Below are 18,123 nucleotides of genomic sequence, written 5' to 3' on the forward strand. Positions count from 1 at the left end.
CTGTTTTGGAAAGATCTGGGAAATTGTGGGGATCAGAAAACTATGTACTTGGCCATTGTGTTTACTCATATTGCATCTCTTTACACTCTTAAAAAATGTTACAGTCCCCAGAGAGAGCTTTAATTTTATGGGTTCTATCGATATTCACCATATTAGAAATGAAAATGTTTTCTCTAATTATGAAAAATAGTTTTGGCCGTGTAGACCTCCTGAAAGAGTCTTGGCTACCCACCAACGGTCTTTGAAATATATTTTGACTATCTCTGATGTAATACTGTCTGCCTAGAAGCTTAGGTTGCTGTGAAAAGCCCTTTCCAGACTAGGATGGTTGTCATTTAGCCTTACTCATCCACATGGAATTCATTTTTTAAACAAGAACCAAAGCTCCAAAGATGATTAGGGGGAAAAGGCAAAGAGGCTATGTATCCCCAAATATTTACAGCAGCTGTATTTGTGGTGGCAAAGAACTGGACATTGTAGGGATGCCCATCAGTTGGAGAATGGCTGAACGAATTGTGGTATGTGATTGTGATGAAATACTATTGTGCTATGAGAAAGCTATGAGCTTGTTGATTTGAGAATTAGATTTGCACAAAATAATGGAGAGCAAAATGAACAGAAGCAAGACAACATTGTATACAATAACATTAATATTGTTTTAAGAATGACTTCGATAAACAAGTAATTTTGACTATTATAATAAATACCCAAATTAACTGTCATGGGCATATAAAGCAAGATGCTATCTGTATCCAGAGAAAGAACTGATAAATAGAAGTATGTATAGAACAATTTATAGATGTGTGCATGTCTGTACACAAATATATATATATATACATTCATACATACATAAACATAAATACATATATGTGTATATATGTGTATATGTGTCTCTGTAGCCATCTCTAGGGAGGGTTAGGGAAGGAAAAAAAGGAAAAAATTAATTTATGTGATAATTTTGTTGTATAGTTGAGAGGAATAGCAAATTGTGCATAGTAGATTTGCAGTTTAATTTGCAGTTATCTTTTTTTATTATATTATGTTATGGAAATGCTTGTTTTATTCCATATGTTAAAATTATAAAAAGGAGAGCAACAAGAACCATTCCTAACAAAATGCAAAGCATTTCAAGTACATGAGAAGAACAAAAAACTCTAAAAAACCACTTCATTTAATTGGATTGGTTAAGTCAAATATCATAAGGAAAAGAGTACTGTCACTGTCTAGGAATGGCTACAAAAGCCAATTACATAATGTAGGAGAAAAAGAGACCAGTAGGGAGCTACCAGGTGAGGAGCTGTGATAAACTCCTCCTCCTCCTCCATCTTTCTTCTGTGTTCCAAGATCCTGCTGGGAATTTCTCCAGCAGCAGGTTGTGTGACAGTATTCTGATCTTCCTCTCCCCGCATTCTGTCATCCCTTCCTGTCACCTGCATCAGGAACAACCTTGGTCCTTGCCTCAGGCACAGTTCCTAATGACTGCACTGGTACTTGGAGATATAAAAGCAAACACCAAAAACTGCTTGGAGCTTTCATTCCAGTAAAAAAACGTGGAAGCAATAGACTCTAGATGGACCAATCTATATTAGAAGTTGCAGGGGCAGCTAGATGGCACAGTGAGGGGAGCACTGGCCCTAGAGTCACAAGGACCTGAGTTCAAATATGGCCTCAGACACTTGACACACTTATCAGCTCTGTGACCTTGGGCAAGTCACTTAACCCCCATTGCCCTGCCTTCCTTGCTCAAAAAAAAAAAAAGAAGTTGCAGAGAGCAACATGTAAGGGCTGACACTAAGGAGGCCTCAGAGAAGAGATCTGGCTTCATGGACTCAGGAAATCAATAGCAGCCCTCAACATAGAGGCAAATATCTGAGCACATCTTCAGAGTCCCCAAGGGCTAGAGGCATCATTCTGATATCAACTTTATTCATGGGGATAACTCAGGGAAAAGCACAATCTTGCTATTGTAGGGACCAAAGTCTTCCAGGTAAATCTCCCTCCCTTCTTCTCTCCCTCCAGCCCTTATTTCCTTTTTCCTTTCCTTCCTACTCTCTGTCTTTCTATTTCTATCCCTCTGTCTCTGTCTCTGTCTCTCTCTGCCTCTCTGTTTCTCTCTGTCTCTCTCTCTCTCTCTCTCTCTCTCTCTCTCTCTCTCTCTCTCTCTCTCTCTCTCTCTCTCTCTCTCTCCCTCTCTCTCTCTCATTTTACTCCTTCCTTAAAGCAGTGTAGCATAATTTGACTTGGAGTTAGAAAGACGGGGATTCAAATCTTGTAGTAAATAATTTTTGATTATTTGCTAATTGTCAATGTCATGTGTGATCATGGTCCCATGAAATTTCAAGAGTTTCAATTTTCTCATTAAAATAAATAAAATTAAAACCCGAAGTTCCAATTTCACAGATTTTTGTGAGGTTCAGTTGAAATAGTATGAAACAACTTGCCAAAGTGGAACAGCTATATAAATGTCAATTCCTTCCTTCCTTCCCTCCCTCTCTCTCTTTCTCTCTTTCTTTTTCTTTCTTTCTCTCTCTTTCTTTCTTTTCGTTCTTTCTTCCTTCCTTCCTTCCTTTCTTTTTCTTTCTTTCTTTCTTTCTTCCTTCCTTCCTTTCTTTCTTTCTTTCTTTCTTTCTTTCTTTCTTTCTTTCTTTCTTTCTTTCTTTCTTTCTTTCTTTCTTTTTCTTTCTTCCTTCTTTCCTTCCTTCCTTCCTTCCTTCCTTCCTTCTTTCCTTCCTTCCTTCCTTTCTCTATTCCTTTCTCTCTCTAATTCTCCCCTGTCTCTTTCTTCTATTCTATACCTCTCTCTCCCTTCCTTTTTTTTCCTCTCGACATCTTCCTACCCTCTGTCCCTGGAAAAAGAGATTATGCACTGATGTCATTATGCTTTCCGATTTTTTAAAGTCAGGTTCTGTGATACTAGAGAAAAGGACAATGAGATAATGAATTTCCAGGATCCATCAAACAGTTAATAAACTTCTGTATGACTTTACTCAGGTCTCTTCCCCTCTCTAGAGCTCACTTTCTTCACATTAAAATAGGGAGAGCAAAGGACTATATGATATCCAAGGCCTTTTGTGAATCTAATCCTCTACACCTGTTTCTTCAATCATTTGGCAAAGGGAGTCCTAAAAAAGGCAGCAATTACCCAACATACTTCTATGTAACTAACACTCTTCTTTAGAGAACCTATATTTCAGAACTGTAAAGGGCCTTAATTATCGTCTACTTCAGCCTGCTCACATCATATACATGAAGGTCAAAGCCCAGAGACATGACATGTTTTGCCTGAAGTTATAAGAATGACAAAAGGATGTGAACCCTGGTCTTTTGCTTTTAGACGTAATATTCTAAACAGTGCTACTTTCCACCTAGTCATTAAAATGCTCATTAACCTGAAATTTCTTTCTGACTGGAAAGGAAGAACATCAGCACCAGAAATAGTGCAGGTTGGGTCTATTCACTGACACATGCAGACTGGCCCAAATTACCTATGCAAGAAGAGTGATGGACATTTCCAAGTCCACAGAATGGTAAACCATTTTAGACAAGTGAACATTAAGATTTATTTAGAAAGTTCTTTTCTGAACAGTTCTTTGCTTAAAGCTTCTTTTACATCTTTGTTCCTTAAGCTGTAGATCATAGGGTTCAACATGGGGATCACAGTGGTGTAAAACACAGCCACCATTTTCCCTTGCTCCACAGACTTCTCAGAGGGTGGTGTCAGGTACATGAAGAAAAGAGTTGCATAGAATATAGTGACAGCTGTCAGGTGGGACCCACAGGTGGAGAAGGCTTTGCGCCTGCTGTCTGCAGAGCTAATCCTGAAGATAGCTGGGAAGATGTACAGATAGGAGATAAGAATGATGAGCAGGGAAAAGGTGAGGTTAAACCCAGCAACAACAAACATGGATGTTTCTTTTCTGTAAGTACTAGAACAAGCTAACTTGATGAGAGGAGGGTCAGCACAGTAGAAATGGTTAATCTTATTGGGGCCACAGAATGATAAGCTATAGGTCCACATAGTCTCCATGAGACCTGTGAGGGAGCCATAGACATAGGGCACTGAGATGAGAGAGGTGCAGACAGTGGGAGACATCTTGCTGCCATAGAGCAGAGGATTGCAGATGGCCATGTAGCGGTCAAAGGCCATCACAGCCAGAATGTAGATTTCCACATGGACCAAAGCAATGAAAAGGTAACACTGCACCAAACAGGCTGAGTAGGAGATGGTGGCCTTTTCCACTATGAAAGTCTCCAGCATCTTAGGACTCACATTGGAAGAGAAACAGAGATCCACAAAAGATAAGTGACTCAGGAAAAAGTACATGGGTGTGTGAAGCCTGGGAGTGATTCGCACTAACACCATCATCCCCAGGTTGCCCACCACAGTGATGATGTAGATGGTTAGAAAGAGGACAAAGAATAGGACCTGAAGCTCCAGGCGATGGGTTAGTCCCAGGAGAATAAACTCAGGGTTTATGGTCACATTCCCACTCATCACTTCTCCAGTTGAGCTCCACACTCCTTGGTTCTGTATTTCCTAATATATGAGGGCCATTAAATATAGAAAATAATATAAATAAGAGAGAATAACTTTTTTTATTTAAAGTAGATGCCTTCCATTTACTTCCTCTTAATTTTCCCTCTTTCTGTGTTTTTACTTCCATTACTTCTACTCAAAAATCTCCTTTACTAAACAAGGAAGCTTGTGGTGGCACTCTCTAACAGCGAGGAGCAGCTAGGGGCAATTCATATAGCACTGGACATGAGTCAGGATGATTGGGGTGCATATCCCACTTCTGAAACTTACTGTGTGAACACAGGAAAGTCATTTATCTTCTCCAAGCTTATGCTACATAGAACTTCAAAGGAAACACATTATGATTAATTATTTTTGCAGTGCCTGTTTAAAGACCCCTTAAAATCTATTTGTGGATTCCTCAGTTTACTGGACCCCGTTATGAACTACTCATAGAAAGCACATGACATCCCTTCCCAATCTGATTCTTTCTTATCCTGTGTGTATGAAGTTGGATTGTTTTAGCTGAAATACAGAACTTTGAATTATTCTCTGTGAAGTATCCTCTGAGTACGTTTAGCTCATTATTCTTGCCTATTAAGAAATTTGGGGATCTTAGCTCTGTCTCTCAGCCTTTTATCTCTCTTCCCAAGCTTTGTGCTATTTGAATATCTTTGAGGCAGCCTTTATTCCCTCATTCAAAGGAATGGGAAAAGTGTTGAACAGCATAGAGCCAAAGACAAATTCCTGAGAATGCCATTATAACTACCCACCTGAAATTGATTTTGACTAATTAATGATTGCTCATTGGGTCCAGTCAATCAGCTACTTTAATCAACTTTTTGCTGGTATTATTGTTCAGTTGTTTCACTGAAGTCCTACTGTTCCTCATTCCACTTGATATTTTCTTGGCAAAGATACTGGCGTAATTTGCCATTTCTTCCTCCAGCTTATTTTACAGATGAGGAAACTGGGGTAAACAAGTTTGAGTGACTTACCCAGGGTCACACAACTAGTAAGTGTCTGAGACCAGATTTGAACTCACAAACATGAGTCTTCCTGACTCCACTACACCAATTGGCTGTTATAATTTAGTTGGTCACTCTTCATCTCATTCACAAGCATAGCATGAGAGAGTTCATCAGATTCTTTGCTGAAATGTAAGCATCTTCTGCCTTTAGGACAGCCTCCCCCATAAAATGCCATCATCCCCTCTTATGGCCAGTGTTTTTGTACTGGCAATCCCCCATGCCTGCAGTGTATTTCGTCTTTGCCTCCTGTCACTGAGTCCTTCCCATTCTTGAAGAATCAACCCAGAAATCACATTCTTCATGAAGCTATTTTAACTTCCCCAGCTGTTAGTCGACTCCCCCCTGGGCTCCCAGGTATTGGTATGCACATTTGTATTAACATCATACTTGTATTGTATTGCAAGTTCTCCCAGGAACTTTAGTGTACATTACAGCTTTAGTAATCTTGAAATTGCACTAAAACTTTTGGGACACTTATTTTTGCCTGTATTTGTAGTGCCCCACCCCCTGTTGAATGTAAACTCTGGATGACTAGAGATTTAAAAAAAGAATTTCTTTCTTTTATGTCCCCACCATGTAGTACTGTGGCTAAAACATTCCAGATACTTATTGGTTGGTTAATCATTCTGGCAGTTTATTCACTTTGGTAAATAAATAATTGGCAAGACCTGTTCTTGAAGAAGCTATTCTTGTTTTAAGAATCATCGTTTCTAATTCTAATTGCTTATAAACTATACATACCATCAATAATGTACTCCAAAATATTGTCAGGAATAAAAAACAAGCTCACTTTTCTACAGACAGCAGACTACACTCTTTAAAAAAATGAAACTGGGAACATACTTTTTTCAGCTGTATGATCCCTGCTTCCAAAAAATCATCTAAATATCATTTACAGTGACATTGTAATCACATTTACAAGTTCCTTAAACATACTAGGATTTAATTTAATTTAATTTAATTCATTCAGATCAGCTAGAGGCTGCCCTAATCATCTTAGGTTTCCACTCCCTCTGATCTACTTTTGTTCTATCCTTCCTCATTTAAAAGTCATTTTACATGGAAGAGAAAACAGAAGCAAATTAAGAATTCAATAGTTCAGCCTTCAACCTTCTTATTCCATCTAGGATCCTCCTCCTGGACCCAACATTGAGAAAATAACAAACAAACAAAAAAACCCAACTTTTTGTTGTTGTTCTTCCTATATTCACTAGAAGCCTCAAATTTTCTTTTTTTTTCCGGGTTTTAGTGTTCTTCACACAATTCTTACTGTACTGTGCCACTGCTTTTTATTAATCTCTGATATTTGCCCTTTTGTCTCCTGGATATGTGTCTTTTTAGGCTATTATTTTAGAGTGAATTTTGTTTACATTTATTAGTCTCTTCAGGTACCTTTCCTCTTGAGTCCACATTGAAATCTTTTTTGCTTATATCTTCAGAACTTCATTCCTGAGACCTTCTAAACACTTAGGCAGACTTCTTGCCTTCGGAATATTAGGCCACTGAATGGTATTTGATCTTTTTCTAAACCATTTTATATCTGAAACCTAAAGTGCATATCAATGCATATGCATGGCTTTCTCCTCTAACATCAACATTTTTGATAATATCTTCATTTATTCCTGATAGCTCTTGCCATTATCTTTCACCAAGAAATTCCTGATTGTTGAATAGAATCCTCTCTCAATTTCACTTGACACTTCTATCTTCTGAAGTATAAGTTATACTTAGGAAAATATATACATTTATCAGCTCCCCTGATGTTGGCAGAAAGAGAATGCCAAAAAACGTCTGGAGAATTAAATCTTTCAATCACTACACATTGATGTATGCTTATCTATTTCCCAAAACCCTCATAGAATTCTTCCTTCTCTTTAAGTGAACTTTATTATAACACTATGGAATACTATGAGGATAGTAGTAACTACAATATCTCCCTCATATAATTGCTACAGAGATAATAGTTTGTAAATTGTGAATTGTAAAGCATTATAATTATTGTGATATGTAAGAAAAGAAATGAGATTTTCATAGCTATAGAAAAATAAATATGAAAAATAAATAATCAGCCTGATTTCCTTTCATTGAAAGGTATGTATTTCATTAAATCCTACAGGTAGAAAAACCTCAGAGATTATAGTCATAGAATTTTATAGCCTGAAGGAACATTAGTGTCAAAACGCCCTTATTTCACAGAGGAGGAAACTGAGTGAGGAGTTGGTGACAAAGACAAGGCTAGAACCTAGACATCCTCTGTCTCAGAATATTGTCTCTTCTAAGAGTGGGGTTATCGTTTTCTATGCAAAACTCCCAAATCCCTTTTTTTCCTCCCTGCTTTTTCCAAACTCTAGCATCAAAATACCACAGTATAAAAGAAATACAATTTAATGGGAAAAATTCAGTCTGTGTGTATAAATTTCTGACTGCATTATGCAGAATTTTCAGTCCTACCTGTGAAAGAAAAGGTAGTTTCCTAGCTCCAGGAAGGATTTGTTCTAGAAGGATTTATACCAAGGCTGATAATGAGGAGTTTTATCCCTCAAGAATTTCATAGACACAACCAAGAAAAATAATCCTAATGGGGAATCTTGTACATCCCTGGGGACAAAAACTAGTTGAGAGGATTACGTTTCTTTTTTTTCACCCAAACGTTGCCAAATTCTGCTTTTTAGTCAGTATTACGTTCTTGGTCCTCTTTGAAAATGAAAGCCAAATAACAACATTTACATCACGTTAAAGTGTATGTGTGTTTTGTCATAAGTGTTCAAAGAACTAGACATATCTGCAACTGGTATTGTTGTCCCCAAGAAACATTTAAAACCTTCAGGAATAGTAGAACAGTCCTTACTTAGTGTCTTTCAGTCTGGTTATATGAGTCTTGTATGATCCATATATTTCATAGGCATCCAGAATAAGAGGTGACCTAAGACCAGTGACTACCAGAGGCTCAAATCTGGCAGATACTATAGACTATATCACATAGAATGTCAGACCAGGAAGGAACATTAGAATGTACTTAGAATGTAAAGTGTCAGAGATGGAAAGGGCCTTGAAAATCATTGAATCCAACCCTTTCTTCTTACAATAAAATAGAGAGAGGCCAAGAGGTAAAGTCATTGGCTTAAGTCATTCAACTAGTAAATGTTATATTTTGAACCTGAAATGAGGTCATCCAAAGACACGTGTTATTCTTTTACATCATGTTTTATGGACTTGATTCTGCTCTCTGCATTGGAACATTTTTGCCACTTCCCATGTTTGTCCCAAGGGATCAGCTTGGATTTATTTGGTTTGTCAATGAAGCAGGATGCCTTTTGAAGTTCTCCAGTGACTAAATTTCTTTGCATTAGAGTCAGGGCAGATTTGCCTTACACTGAGTTCTGGTCTTTGGCTATTACTATCAGCATTCAAGAAAAGTCATTGTCTTGAGTTCAAATCTAGCTTAACCCACTCACTAGCTGTGTGACCCTGGGCAATTCACTTAACGCTGTTTACCTTAGCTTCCTCATGTGTAAAATGATCTGGCCCTGAAAAGAAGGAGGAGGTAGGGGGTAACAAGGTGAAGGAGGTGTTTTGATGTAAATCTGTGTTGTGTCTTTGTGTTTATTAGTGCAGCCAATACTGTGGGAGGGGATAAGGGTTGCTGACTGATCTTAGGGTCAGTGAGCATCCTAGACATGGAAGCAGCCTGCTTTATCTTTGGCACATAATTTCTGTTTTGGAAAGATCTGGGAAATTGTGGGGATCAGAAAACTATGTACTTGGCCATTGTGTTTACTCATATTGTAGCTCTTTACACTCTTAAAAATTATTAGACACCCCAGAGAAATCTTTTATTTTATGGGTTCTGTTTATCGATATTTGTCCTCTTAGAAATGAAAATGTTTTCTCTAATTATGAAAATATTTTTGACCATGTAGACCTCCTGAAAGAGTCTTGGCTACCCACCAACGGTCTTTAAAACATATTTTGAAAATCTCTGATGTAGTACTTTCTACCTAGAAACTTAGGTTCCTGTGAAAAGCCCTTTCTGTAATAGGAAGGTTATCATTTAGCTTTACTCATCCACATGAAATTCATTTTTGAAACAAGAACCAAAGATCCAAAGATGATTAAGGCAAAGAAGGTATATATCATCAAATGTTCATAGCAGCTCTCTTTGTGGTGGCAGAGAACTGGAAATTGTAGGGATGCCCATCAATTGGGGAATGGCTGAATGAATTTTGGTATACAGTTGTGATGGAATACTACTGTGCTATGAGAAATGATGAGTTTGGTGATTTTAGAATTAGATTTGCTCAAAATAATCAAGATTGAAATGAACAGAGCCACGAGAACATTATGTAAAGTTAACACCAATATTGTTTTAAAAATGACTGAGCAAATAAGTTATTTTGACCTTTATAAATAACCAAATTAATTATAAAGCACATATGAAGAAAGCTCCTGTCTGTATCCAGAGAATTAACTGATAAATAGAAGTATGAATAGAATAATTTATATATGTATATATGCATGTATGTAAATGTGTGTATATATTCACACGTATACATACATTCATACATCTACACGTACATGATAATTTTGTTGTATAGTTGAAAGGAATAGCAAATGGTGCATATTAGATATGCAATTATCTTTTTTATTGTACTGTGTTATTAGTGCAACCAATGCTGTGGGAGATGGTTATTCTACGTATTATTCTACATATTAAAAATAATAAAAAAGAAAGAAACAAGAACCATCCCTAACAAAATGCAAAGCATTGTAAGTACATGAGAAGAACAAAAAATTCTAAAAAACACTTTACTTAATTAAATTGGTTAAGTCATGTATCATAAGGAAAGGGGTACTGTCACTGTCTAGGAATGACTACAAAAGCCAAGTACCTAATATAGGCGAAAAAAGGGACCAGCAGGAAGCTATCAGCTTGAGGGGCTGTGATACACTTCTCCTCCATCTTCCTTCCGTGTCCCAAGCTGTTGATGGAAATTTCTCCAACAGCAGTTTGTGTGACAGTATTCTGATCTTCCTCTTTCCCCAGTCTCTCATCCCCTCCTGTCACCTGCATGAGGAACAACAGTTACCCTTGCCTCAAGCACAGTTCCTAGTGATTGCACTGGTACTTGGGGATACAAAGGCAAAACACCAAAAACTGCTTGCTCTGAAGGAGCTTTAATTCCAGTAAAAATGTGGAAGCAGCAGACTCTAGATGGATCAATGGGTATTAGAAGTTGCAGAAAGCAACATTTAAGAGCTTACACCCTCGGGCATCCTCAGAAAAGAGAGCTGGCTTCATGGAGTCAGGAGATGAATACCAGCCCTAAATATAGAGGCGAATATCCCTGCACATCTTCAGTCCCCAAGGGCTAGAGGCATGGTTCTGATTTCAACTATATTTACGGGGGTAACTCAGGGCAAAGAATGATCTTGTTATTGTGGGAACCAAAGCCTTCCAGACAAATCTCCCTTTTCTCCCTCCTGCTCTTATTTCCTTTTTCCTTTCCTTCCTACTCTCTGTCTCTCTTTTTCTCTCTCTCACTTTCTCTGTCTCTATGTCTCTGTCTCTCTGTTTCTCTGTCTCTCTGCCACTCTCTCTCTGTCTCTCACTGTCTCTCTCTCTCTCTCTCTCTCTCTCTGACTCTGTCTCTCTCTTTCTTTTTGTCTCTCATTTTACTTCTTCTTTCCTTCCTTGAAGCAGTGTAGTATAATTTGACTTGGAGTTAGGAAGACCAGGATTCAAATCGTGTCTTTGATTATTTACTAATTGTCCATGTGATGTGTGTCCATGGTCACATGAAATTTCAAGAGTTTCAATTTTCTCATGTGTAATATGGAGAAAATCAAACCTGCAGTAACAATTTCACAGAGTTTTGTGAAGTTCAGTTGAAATACTATGAAACAATTTGCCAACTTGGAAGAGATATATAAATGTCAATTTCTTTCTTTCTTTCTTTTTCTTTCTTTCTCTGTCATCCTTCCTTTGTTCCTTCCTTGCTTCCTTGGTTCCTTCCTCTCTCTCTCTCTCTCTCTCTCTCTCTCTCTCTCTCTCTCTCTCTCTCTCTCTCTTTCTCCCCCCCCGCCCTTTCTTTCCCCTTCTCTCTCTAACCCTCCACCATTTCTTTCTCCTATTCTTTCCTCCTCCCTCCACTTTCTTTTTCTCTTGACATCTTGCAGCCCTCTGTCAGTGGAAGAAGAGATTATGCACTGATGTCATTATGCTTTCTGGGTTTTTTGTTTGTTTGTTTTGTGCTCCACACCACCCCCATGCCCCAAAACAAAGTTTGTGATAGTACAGAAAAGGGCAATGAGTTAACGAACTTCCAGGATCCTTCTAACTGTTAATAAACCTCTGCATGACTTTATTCAGGTTTCTTCCCATCTCTAGAGCTCACTTTCTTCACATTAAAATAGGGAGAGCAAAAACTATATGATCTCTAAGGCCTTTTTTGGATCTCTACAACTATTTCTCCAATCATTTGGGGGAGGGAGTCCTACAAAACAGAAATTACCAAGAAATTTCAATATAATTAACACTCTTCTTTAGGGAACATACATTTCAGAGCTGTAAAAGACCTTAATAATCATCTGTTTCAGCCTGCTCACATCATATACATGAAGGTTGAAGCCCAGAGACAGGATACGATTTGCCCAAAGTTGTAAGACCTGAAAGCAGGATGTGAACTCTGGTTTTCTGCTACTAGTCTTAACTCTAATTCTACTGAAGAGTGCTACTTTCCACCTAGTCATTATAATACTCATTAACCTGGAATTTCTTTCTGCCTGGAAAGGAAGAACATCGGCACCAGCAGTAGTGCTGGTTGGGCCTAATCTCTGGCACATGCAGACTAGACCAAATTGCTTGTGCAAGAAGAGTGATGGACATTTCCAAGTTCACAGAGTTTAAGGAATGGTAAACAATTTTAGACAAGTGAACATTAAGATTTATTTAGAAAGTTCTTTTCTGAAGAGTTCTTTCCTTAAGGCTTCTTTTACATCTTTGTTTCTTAAGCTGTAGATCATAGGGTTCAACATGGGGATCACAGTGGTGTAAAACACAGCCACCATTTTTCCTCGCTCCACAGACTTCTCAGAGGGTGGTGTCAGGTACATGAAGAAAAGAGTTGCATAGAATATAGTGACCGCTGTCAGGTGGGACCCACAGGTGGAGAAGGCTTTGCGCCTACTGTCTGCAGAGCTAAGCCTGAAGATAGCTGGGAAGATGTACAGATAGGAGATAAGAATGATGAGCAGGGAAAAGGTGAGGTTAAACCCAGCAACAACAAAGATTGATGTTTCTTTTCTGTAAGTACTAGAACAAGCTAGTTCAATGAGGGGAGGGTCAGCACAGTAGAAATGGTTAATCTTATTGGGGCCACAGAATGATAAGCTGTAGGTCCACATGGTCTCCATGAGACCCATGAGGGATCCATAAACATAGGGCACTGAGATGAGAGAGGTGCAGACAGTGGGAGACATCTTGCTGCCATAGAGCAGAGGATTGCAGATGGCCATGTAGCGGTCAAAGGCCATCACAGCCAGAATGTACATTTCCACATGTGCCAAAGTAATGAAAAGGTAACACTGCACCAAGCAGGCTGAGTAGGAGATGGTGGCCTTTTCCACTATGAGAGTCTCCAGCATCTTAGGACTCACATTGGAAGAGAAACAGAGGTCCACAAAAGATAAGTGACTCAGGAAAAAGTACATGGGTGTGTGAAGCCTGGGAATGATTCGAACTAACACCATCATCCCCAGGTTGCCCACCACAGTGATGATGTAGATGGTTAGAAAGAGGACAAAGAACAGGACCTGAAGTTCCAGGCGATGAGTTAGTGCCAAGAGAATAAATTCAGGGTTTGTGGTGACATTCCAATTCATCAGTTCCCCAGATGAGATCCACCCTTTTCGGCTTTGTACCTGCTAATATCGAAGAGTCATTAAATGTAGGTAATAATAAATGCATTGAGTTATTTTTAGATAAAAGTATATTCTGTTTGAAAATGAGATGCATTCCATTCTCTTCCTCTCAACTTTCACCATTATTGTGTTTTCATTTCTTTTATTTCCACTCAAAGAATCTCCTTGCATAAACAAAGCAGCTTTGGATGGAACCACCTAACAACTGGAGGCAGCAAGGGACAATTCATAGAATATGGGACCTAAGAGGCAGCATGACCTCGGGGTCCCACCTCTGGAACCAAAGTAATTGTGGAAACATCGACGTGTAGTTTAATTCCTGTAAGCTTCTGTTTCCACATCTGTAAAATGATAGTAAATTCTGTTCTTATTGTACATAGCTTTTCTAAATCTCAGAAAAGATAATATAAGATGTGACAACTTGAAAAACTTAAAACACTACAGAAATATCAACTATTATTATTATTTAATGTTATCCTTTCTTTTGGTTCTTTTTTCTCCTTCCCCTTCTCTCTCCATTTTATTTACTCTCACTTTTTTCCCTTTGACCTTTTTTCCTCTGATCCTAATTATTGTGGCTATCAGGTACAGATATGAGTATTCTTAGAACCACAATTGACACTTGTAATTTAGTGTAATATCTCCAGAATTAATTAGTGGTGTATCTCCATAGTATCTTTGCGTCTGTTTTCTCTTTGTTCATCTTTATACAGACTCTCTCCATCAGTCTCCTCCTACTCTAGTTCTTGAATTTTCTTGTCTGTATAGATCTTCTCAATGTGCAAAATATCATTTTACCGTACTTAATTTGTTCTCTTCTTTTTTTAATTAAGTATAGTCTTTTAGAGACATATTCTAGCACCCACAGCCGTCTTATCAAATCTATGATGCAGAAGTTTAATTTAACTCTTTCTATTAGAGCTTCTGACTCAATCTTGACTATTCCCCAAATGTGCAGCATTTGCCTTTCTTGGATATGGTCTCCTATTAATTAGGATTTACTTCTATATAAGGAGCTTGATTGCTTAACCATCTCTGGCAACATCATACTTGTATTCAAGTTACCTTCTTGAGATTTGGAAGGATCAGGCCCTTGCCTACCTGCACTGCAGATAGAACAAAGCATCGACATATGTCATGACTCCATGACTCCATGGAAGAAGTGGATTTGTTATTAACTGGGCAATTACCCATTAAAAAAATAAAATAAAATAAAATAAAATAATTTGTTCCAGAAAAAGAGACACTTCCACTGACCTTTAGAACTTGTCATTAGAGCTTAGACCTTGGCATAATTTTGTATCCAGTCCTCAAGAGGAAAGAGGTGAGGAAGCTTGTTCCCAACAATGGAAACCAGATTAGGAACGTGAACTCTAATAACATTGGGTCTGGCAAAAGTGGTTTACAGACAGATCACCTGAGTATAAGTTAATCTGTTTCTGTCTGTCTGTCTGTCTCTCTTCTCTCTCTCTCTCTCTCTCTCTCTCTCTCTCTCTCTCTCTCTCTCTGTCTCTACCTCTACCTCCCTTCCTCTCTCTCTCTCTCTTTCTCTCGCTTACTTTCAATGTCTCTTTCTAATGGATTAGGATTGTTGTTGTTCAGTCATTTTCTGTTATGTATAAATCTCTGTGACCCCATTTGGGGTTTTTCTTGGCAAAGGCACTAGAATAGTTTTCCATTTTCTCCTTCAGTTCATTTTTATAAAAGAGGAAACTGAGACAAATAGGGTTAAGTGACTTGCCCCAAGGTGACACAGCTAGTAAGTGTGTAAGGCTAGATTTGAACTCCAGAAGATGAGTCTTCCTGACTATCCACTGCACCGATTACCTCTCACTAAAAGTCTTGAAGCCTAATTTGATGACCACGTTTTGGTATATTATAAAGGAAATTTTTCTTCAGGTAAGGTTGAATTTAATCAGGGCTTCTTCATCTTTTGTGTGTTGTGGTCACTTTAGCAATTTGGTGATGCTTATGGGCCCCTCCTCAGAATCATGTTCTTAAATGCATATAATAAAATATGTAGGACTATAGAGAAAATTGATTATGCTTATTTTTTCCTATTCAAGTTCATAAGACCTCTCAAAATTTATCCCCATGGGGATTTCTGTAGACCCCTAGTTAAGGACCTGTAGAAGATGTTCCCTGAAGGCCATTCCAACTCTTTTGGTTATTCTATAAATGTGAAGTTTCTGTTTTGAACTAAAATGTAGAACTTTGCATTGTTCCCTAAGAAATGTACTCTTAGTGTAGTCAGCCCATCATCTTGCCTGTTCAGAAATTTAGGGATCTGAACTCTGTCTCTTGGTATATTAGCTGTCCCTCCAAACTTTGTAATATTTGCAAATCTGTCAGTGTGCCTGTATTCTTTCATTCAAAGCATTGTCAGAAGTGTTTAATAACACAGAGCCAGAGACACATTCCTAAGAACTCTATTCTTCCCTGAATTTAATTTGACTTATTAATGATTGCTCATTGAGTCCTGTTATTTGTCTAGTTCCACTTACATTAAACTATTATAATTTAGTTGACCCCTTTCCATTTCATTTATAAGCGTAGCATGAGAAACTTAGTCAAACTCCTTGCTAAATATGTATCAAGATGACCTTCTCCCAAGATGTCAACTGGTTTCTGATTAGTCAAAGCCTCCCCTCACTATGCTGTCATATGCTTGCATACCTACGTTGCCATCTGTTTCCCAAACTCCTTTCTAATTCTTCCTTATGTCCAGGTGATCAGGACTAGACCCTTAGAGCAATATTGTTTCTACTTCAATTCTTCTCACCTATTAATATTCACCATGATTTTCCCATCAGCCTCCCTCTCCCCACCTTCCACCCCCCATTTAGTCAATTGTTTGTTTGTTTTAAATAAGATTTACATTTTTGGAGCCAAATTCAAGTCATAAGACCCATATCTCTAAACCCCACTGCTACCTATGAGGTCCAATTTACCTGACTGCTTTAGCTTCTCTAGTTCATGTAGTTTATTGACTGCACTTTCTGCACATGCATACAGATGTGGAAAGCCCTTGGCTCTAGCTACTTTGTTTGATGTTATCTTTTTTCTACCATTTTTCATCTAGTCTGTTGTTGTTCAGTCATTTTTCAGTTATGCCTGACTCTTCATGACCCCATTTGGGATTTTCTTGGCAAAGATATTGGATTGGTTTGCCATTTCCTTCTCCACTCATTTTACAGATGAGAAGCAGAGGCAAACAGAGTTAAGTGATTGCCCAGGGTCACATAGTTAGTCAGTGTCTGAGGCCAGATTTGAACTCAGAAAGATAAAATCTACCTGACTCTAGGCCCAGCACTCTATCCATCGTGCCACCTAGCTGCCCTCCTAGATTGTACTTTAATTATTGTATTGTTCTTCTCTGTGGTGCCAGACTATTTGGAGCTACATTGACTATTAGATTTATTTTCCCCCTTTTCAGTTAAAAGCTCTCCATTCACTTCTTCAGTCTCTAGCAAAATGCCTTATTCTTCCTCTTAGGTTTCATCCCCAGCCCAGAGCTGATCATTCCTTTTTTTTTTTTTTTAATTTATTTTTTTAAATGCAATTTATTTATTTAACATATTTGGTTTTCAGCATTGATTTTCACAACAGTTTGAATTACAAAATTTCTCCCCATTTCTGCCCTCCCCCCCCACTCCAAGATGGCATATATTCTGGTTGCCCTGATCCCCAGTCACCCCTCCCCTCTATTACCCCCCTCCCCTCTCATCCCCTTTTCCCTTCCTTTCTTGTAGGGCAAGATAAATTTCTACGCCCCATTGCCTGTGTATCATATTTTTTAGTTGCATACAAAAAGTTTTTTTGTTTTTGAACATCTGATTTTAAAACTTTGAGTTCCAAATTCCCTTCCCTCTTCCCTTCCCACCCACCCTCCCTAAGAATGAGCAATTCAACCTAGGCCACACATGTATTATTATGTATAACCCTTCCACAATATTCATGTTGTGAAAGGCTAACTACATTTTGCTCCTTCCCAACCCATCCCGCTTTATTGAATTTTCTCCCTTGACCCTGTCCCCTTTCCAAAGTGTTTGTTTTGATTACCTCCACCCCCATCTGCCCTCCACTCCATCATCCCCCCGCCTTTTATTTTTTTTTTTTATCTTCCTCCCTCTTCTTTCCTGTGGGGTAAGATACCCAACTGAGTATGTATGGTATTCCCCCTCAGGCCAAATCTGATGAGAGCAAGGTTCACTCATTCCCCCCTCACCTGCCCACTCCCCTCCTCTCCTAGAACTGCTTCCTCTTGCCACCTTTATGGGAGATAATCCACCCCATTCTATCTCTCCCTATCTCCCTCTCTCAGTAAGTTACTCTCTCATCCCTTAATTTCATTTTATTTCTTTTAGCTATCTTCCCTTCATCCTCAACTCACCCTGTGTCTGCTCTCTTTCTTTTACATATATATATATATATATACACATACATACATATACACATAGATACATGCATACATACACATTGACTTATATATATACATAAACATATATATATGCATATATATATATGCATATTCCCTTCAACTACCCTAATACTGAGGTCTCATGAATCATACTCATCATCTTTCCATGTAGGAATGTAAACAAAACAGTTCAACTTTAGTAAGTCCCTTGCAATTTCCGTTTCTTGATTACCTTT

The 18,123-nt window shown here is 38.3% G+C and overlaps 1 protein-coding gene across 1 annotated transcript; it reads right to left on the reverse strand.

Moving 5' to 3' along the window:
• Positions 1–3,559: 3,559 nt before the first annotated feature.
• Positions 3,560–13,428, reverse strand: LOC118855088. Its single transcript, XM_036765208.1, has 3 exons — positions 12,499–13,428; positions 10,424–10,612; positions 3,560–4,537 (listed from the first exon to the last, which is right to left on the reverse strand). Exons 1-3 carry the CDS (start codon positions 13,426–13,428, stop codon positions 3,560–3,562), a joined length of 2,097 nt encoding a protein of 698 aa, XP_036621103.1.
• Positions 13,429–18,123: the final 4,695 nt, after the last annotated feature.

The sequence above is a fragment of the Trichosurus vulpecula genome, chromosome 6 (assembly GCF_011100635.1).
Source record: "Trichosurus vulpecula isolate mTriVul1 chromosome 6, mTriVul1.pri, whole genome shotgun sequence".
NCBI lineage: Eukaryota > Metazoa > Chordata > Mammalia > Diprotodontia > Phalangeridae > Trichosurus > Trichosurus vulpecula.

Bases quoted from the DNA above. Each gene is read 5' to 3' on its own strand.
- LOC118855088 (XM_036765208.1), bottom strand. From the start codon at position 13,428: ATGAATTGGAATGTCACCACAAACCCTGAATTTATTCTCTTGGCACTA. The intron at 10,613-12,498 runs AAATAAATCTTA...TTCCTCATGCAG, and splicing joins TCTTCAGAAAAGAACTTTCT to GTGACAGGAGGGGATGAGAG. The intron at 4,538-10,423 runs GTAGTCATTCCT...CTCATATATTAG, and splicing joins ATATTAGGTACTTGGCTTTT to GAAATACAGAACCAAGGAGT.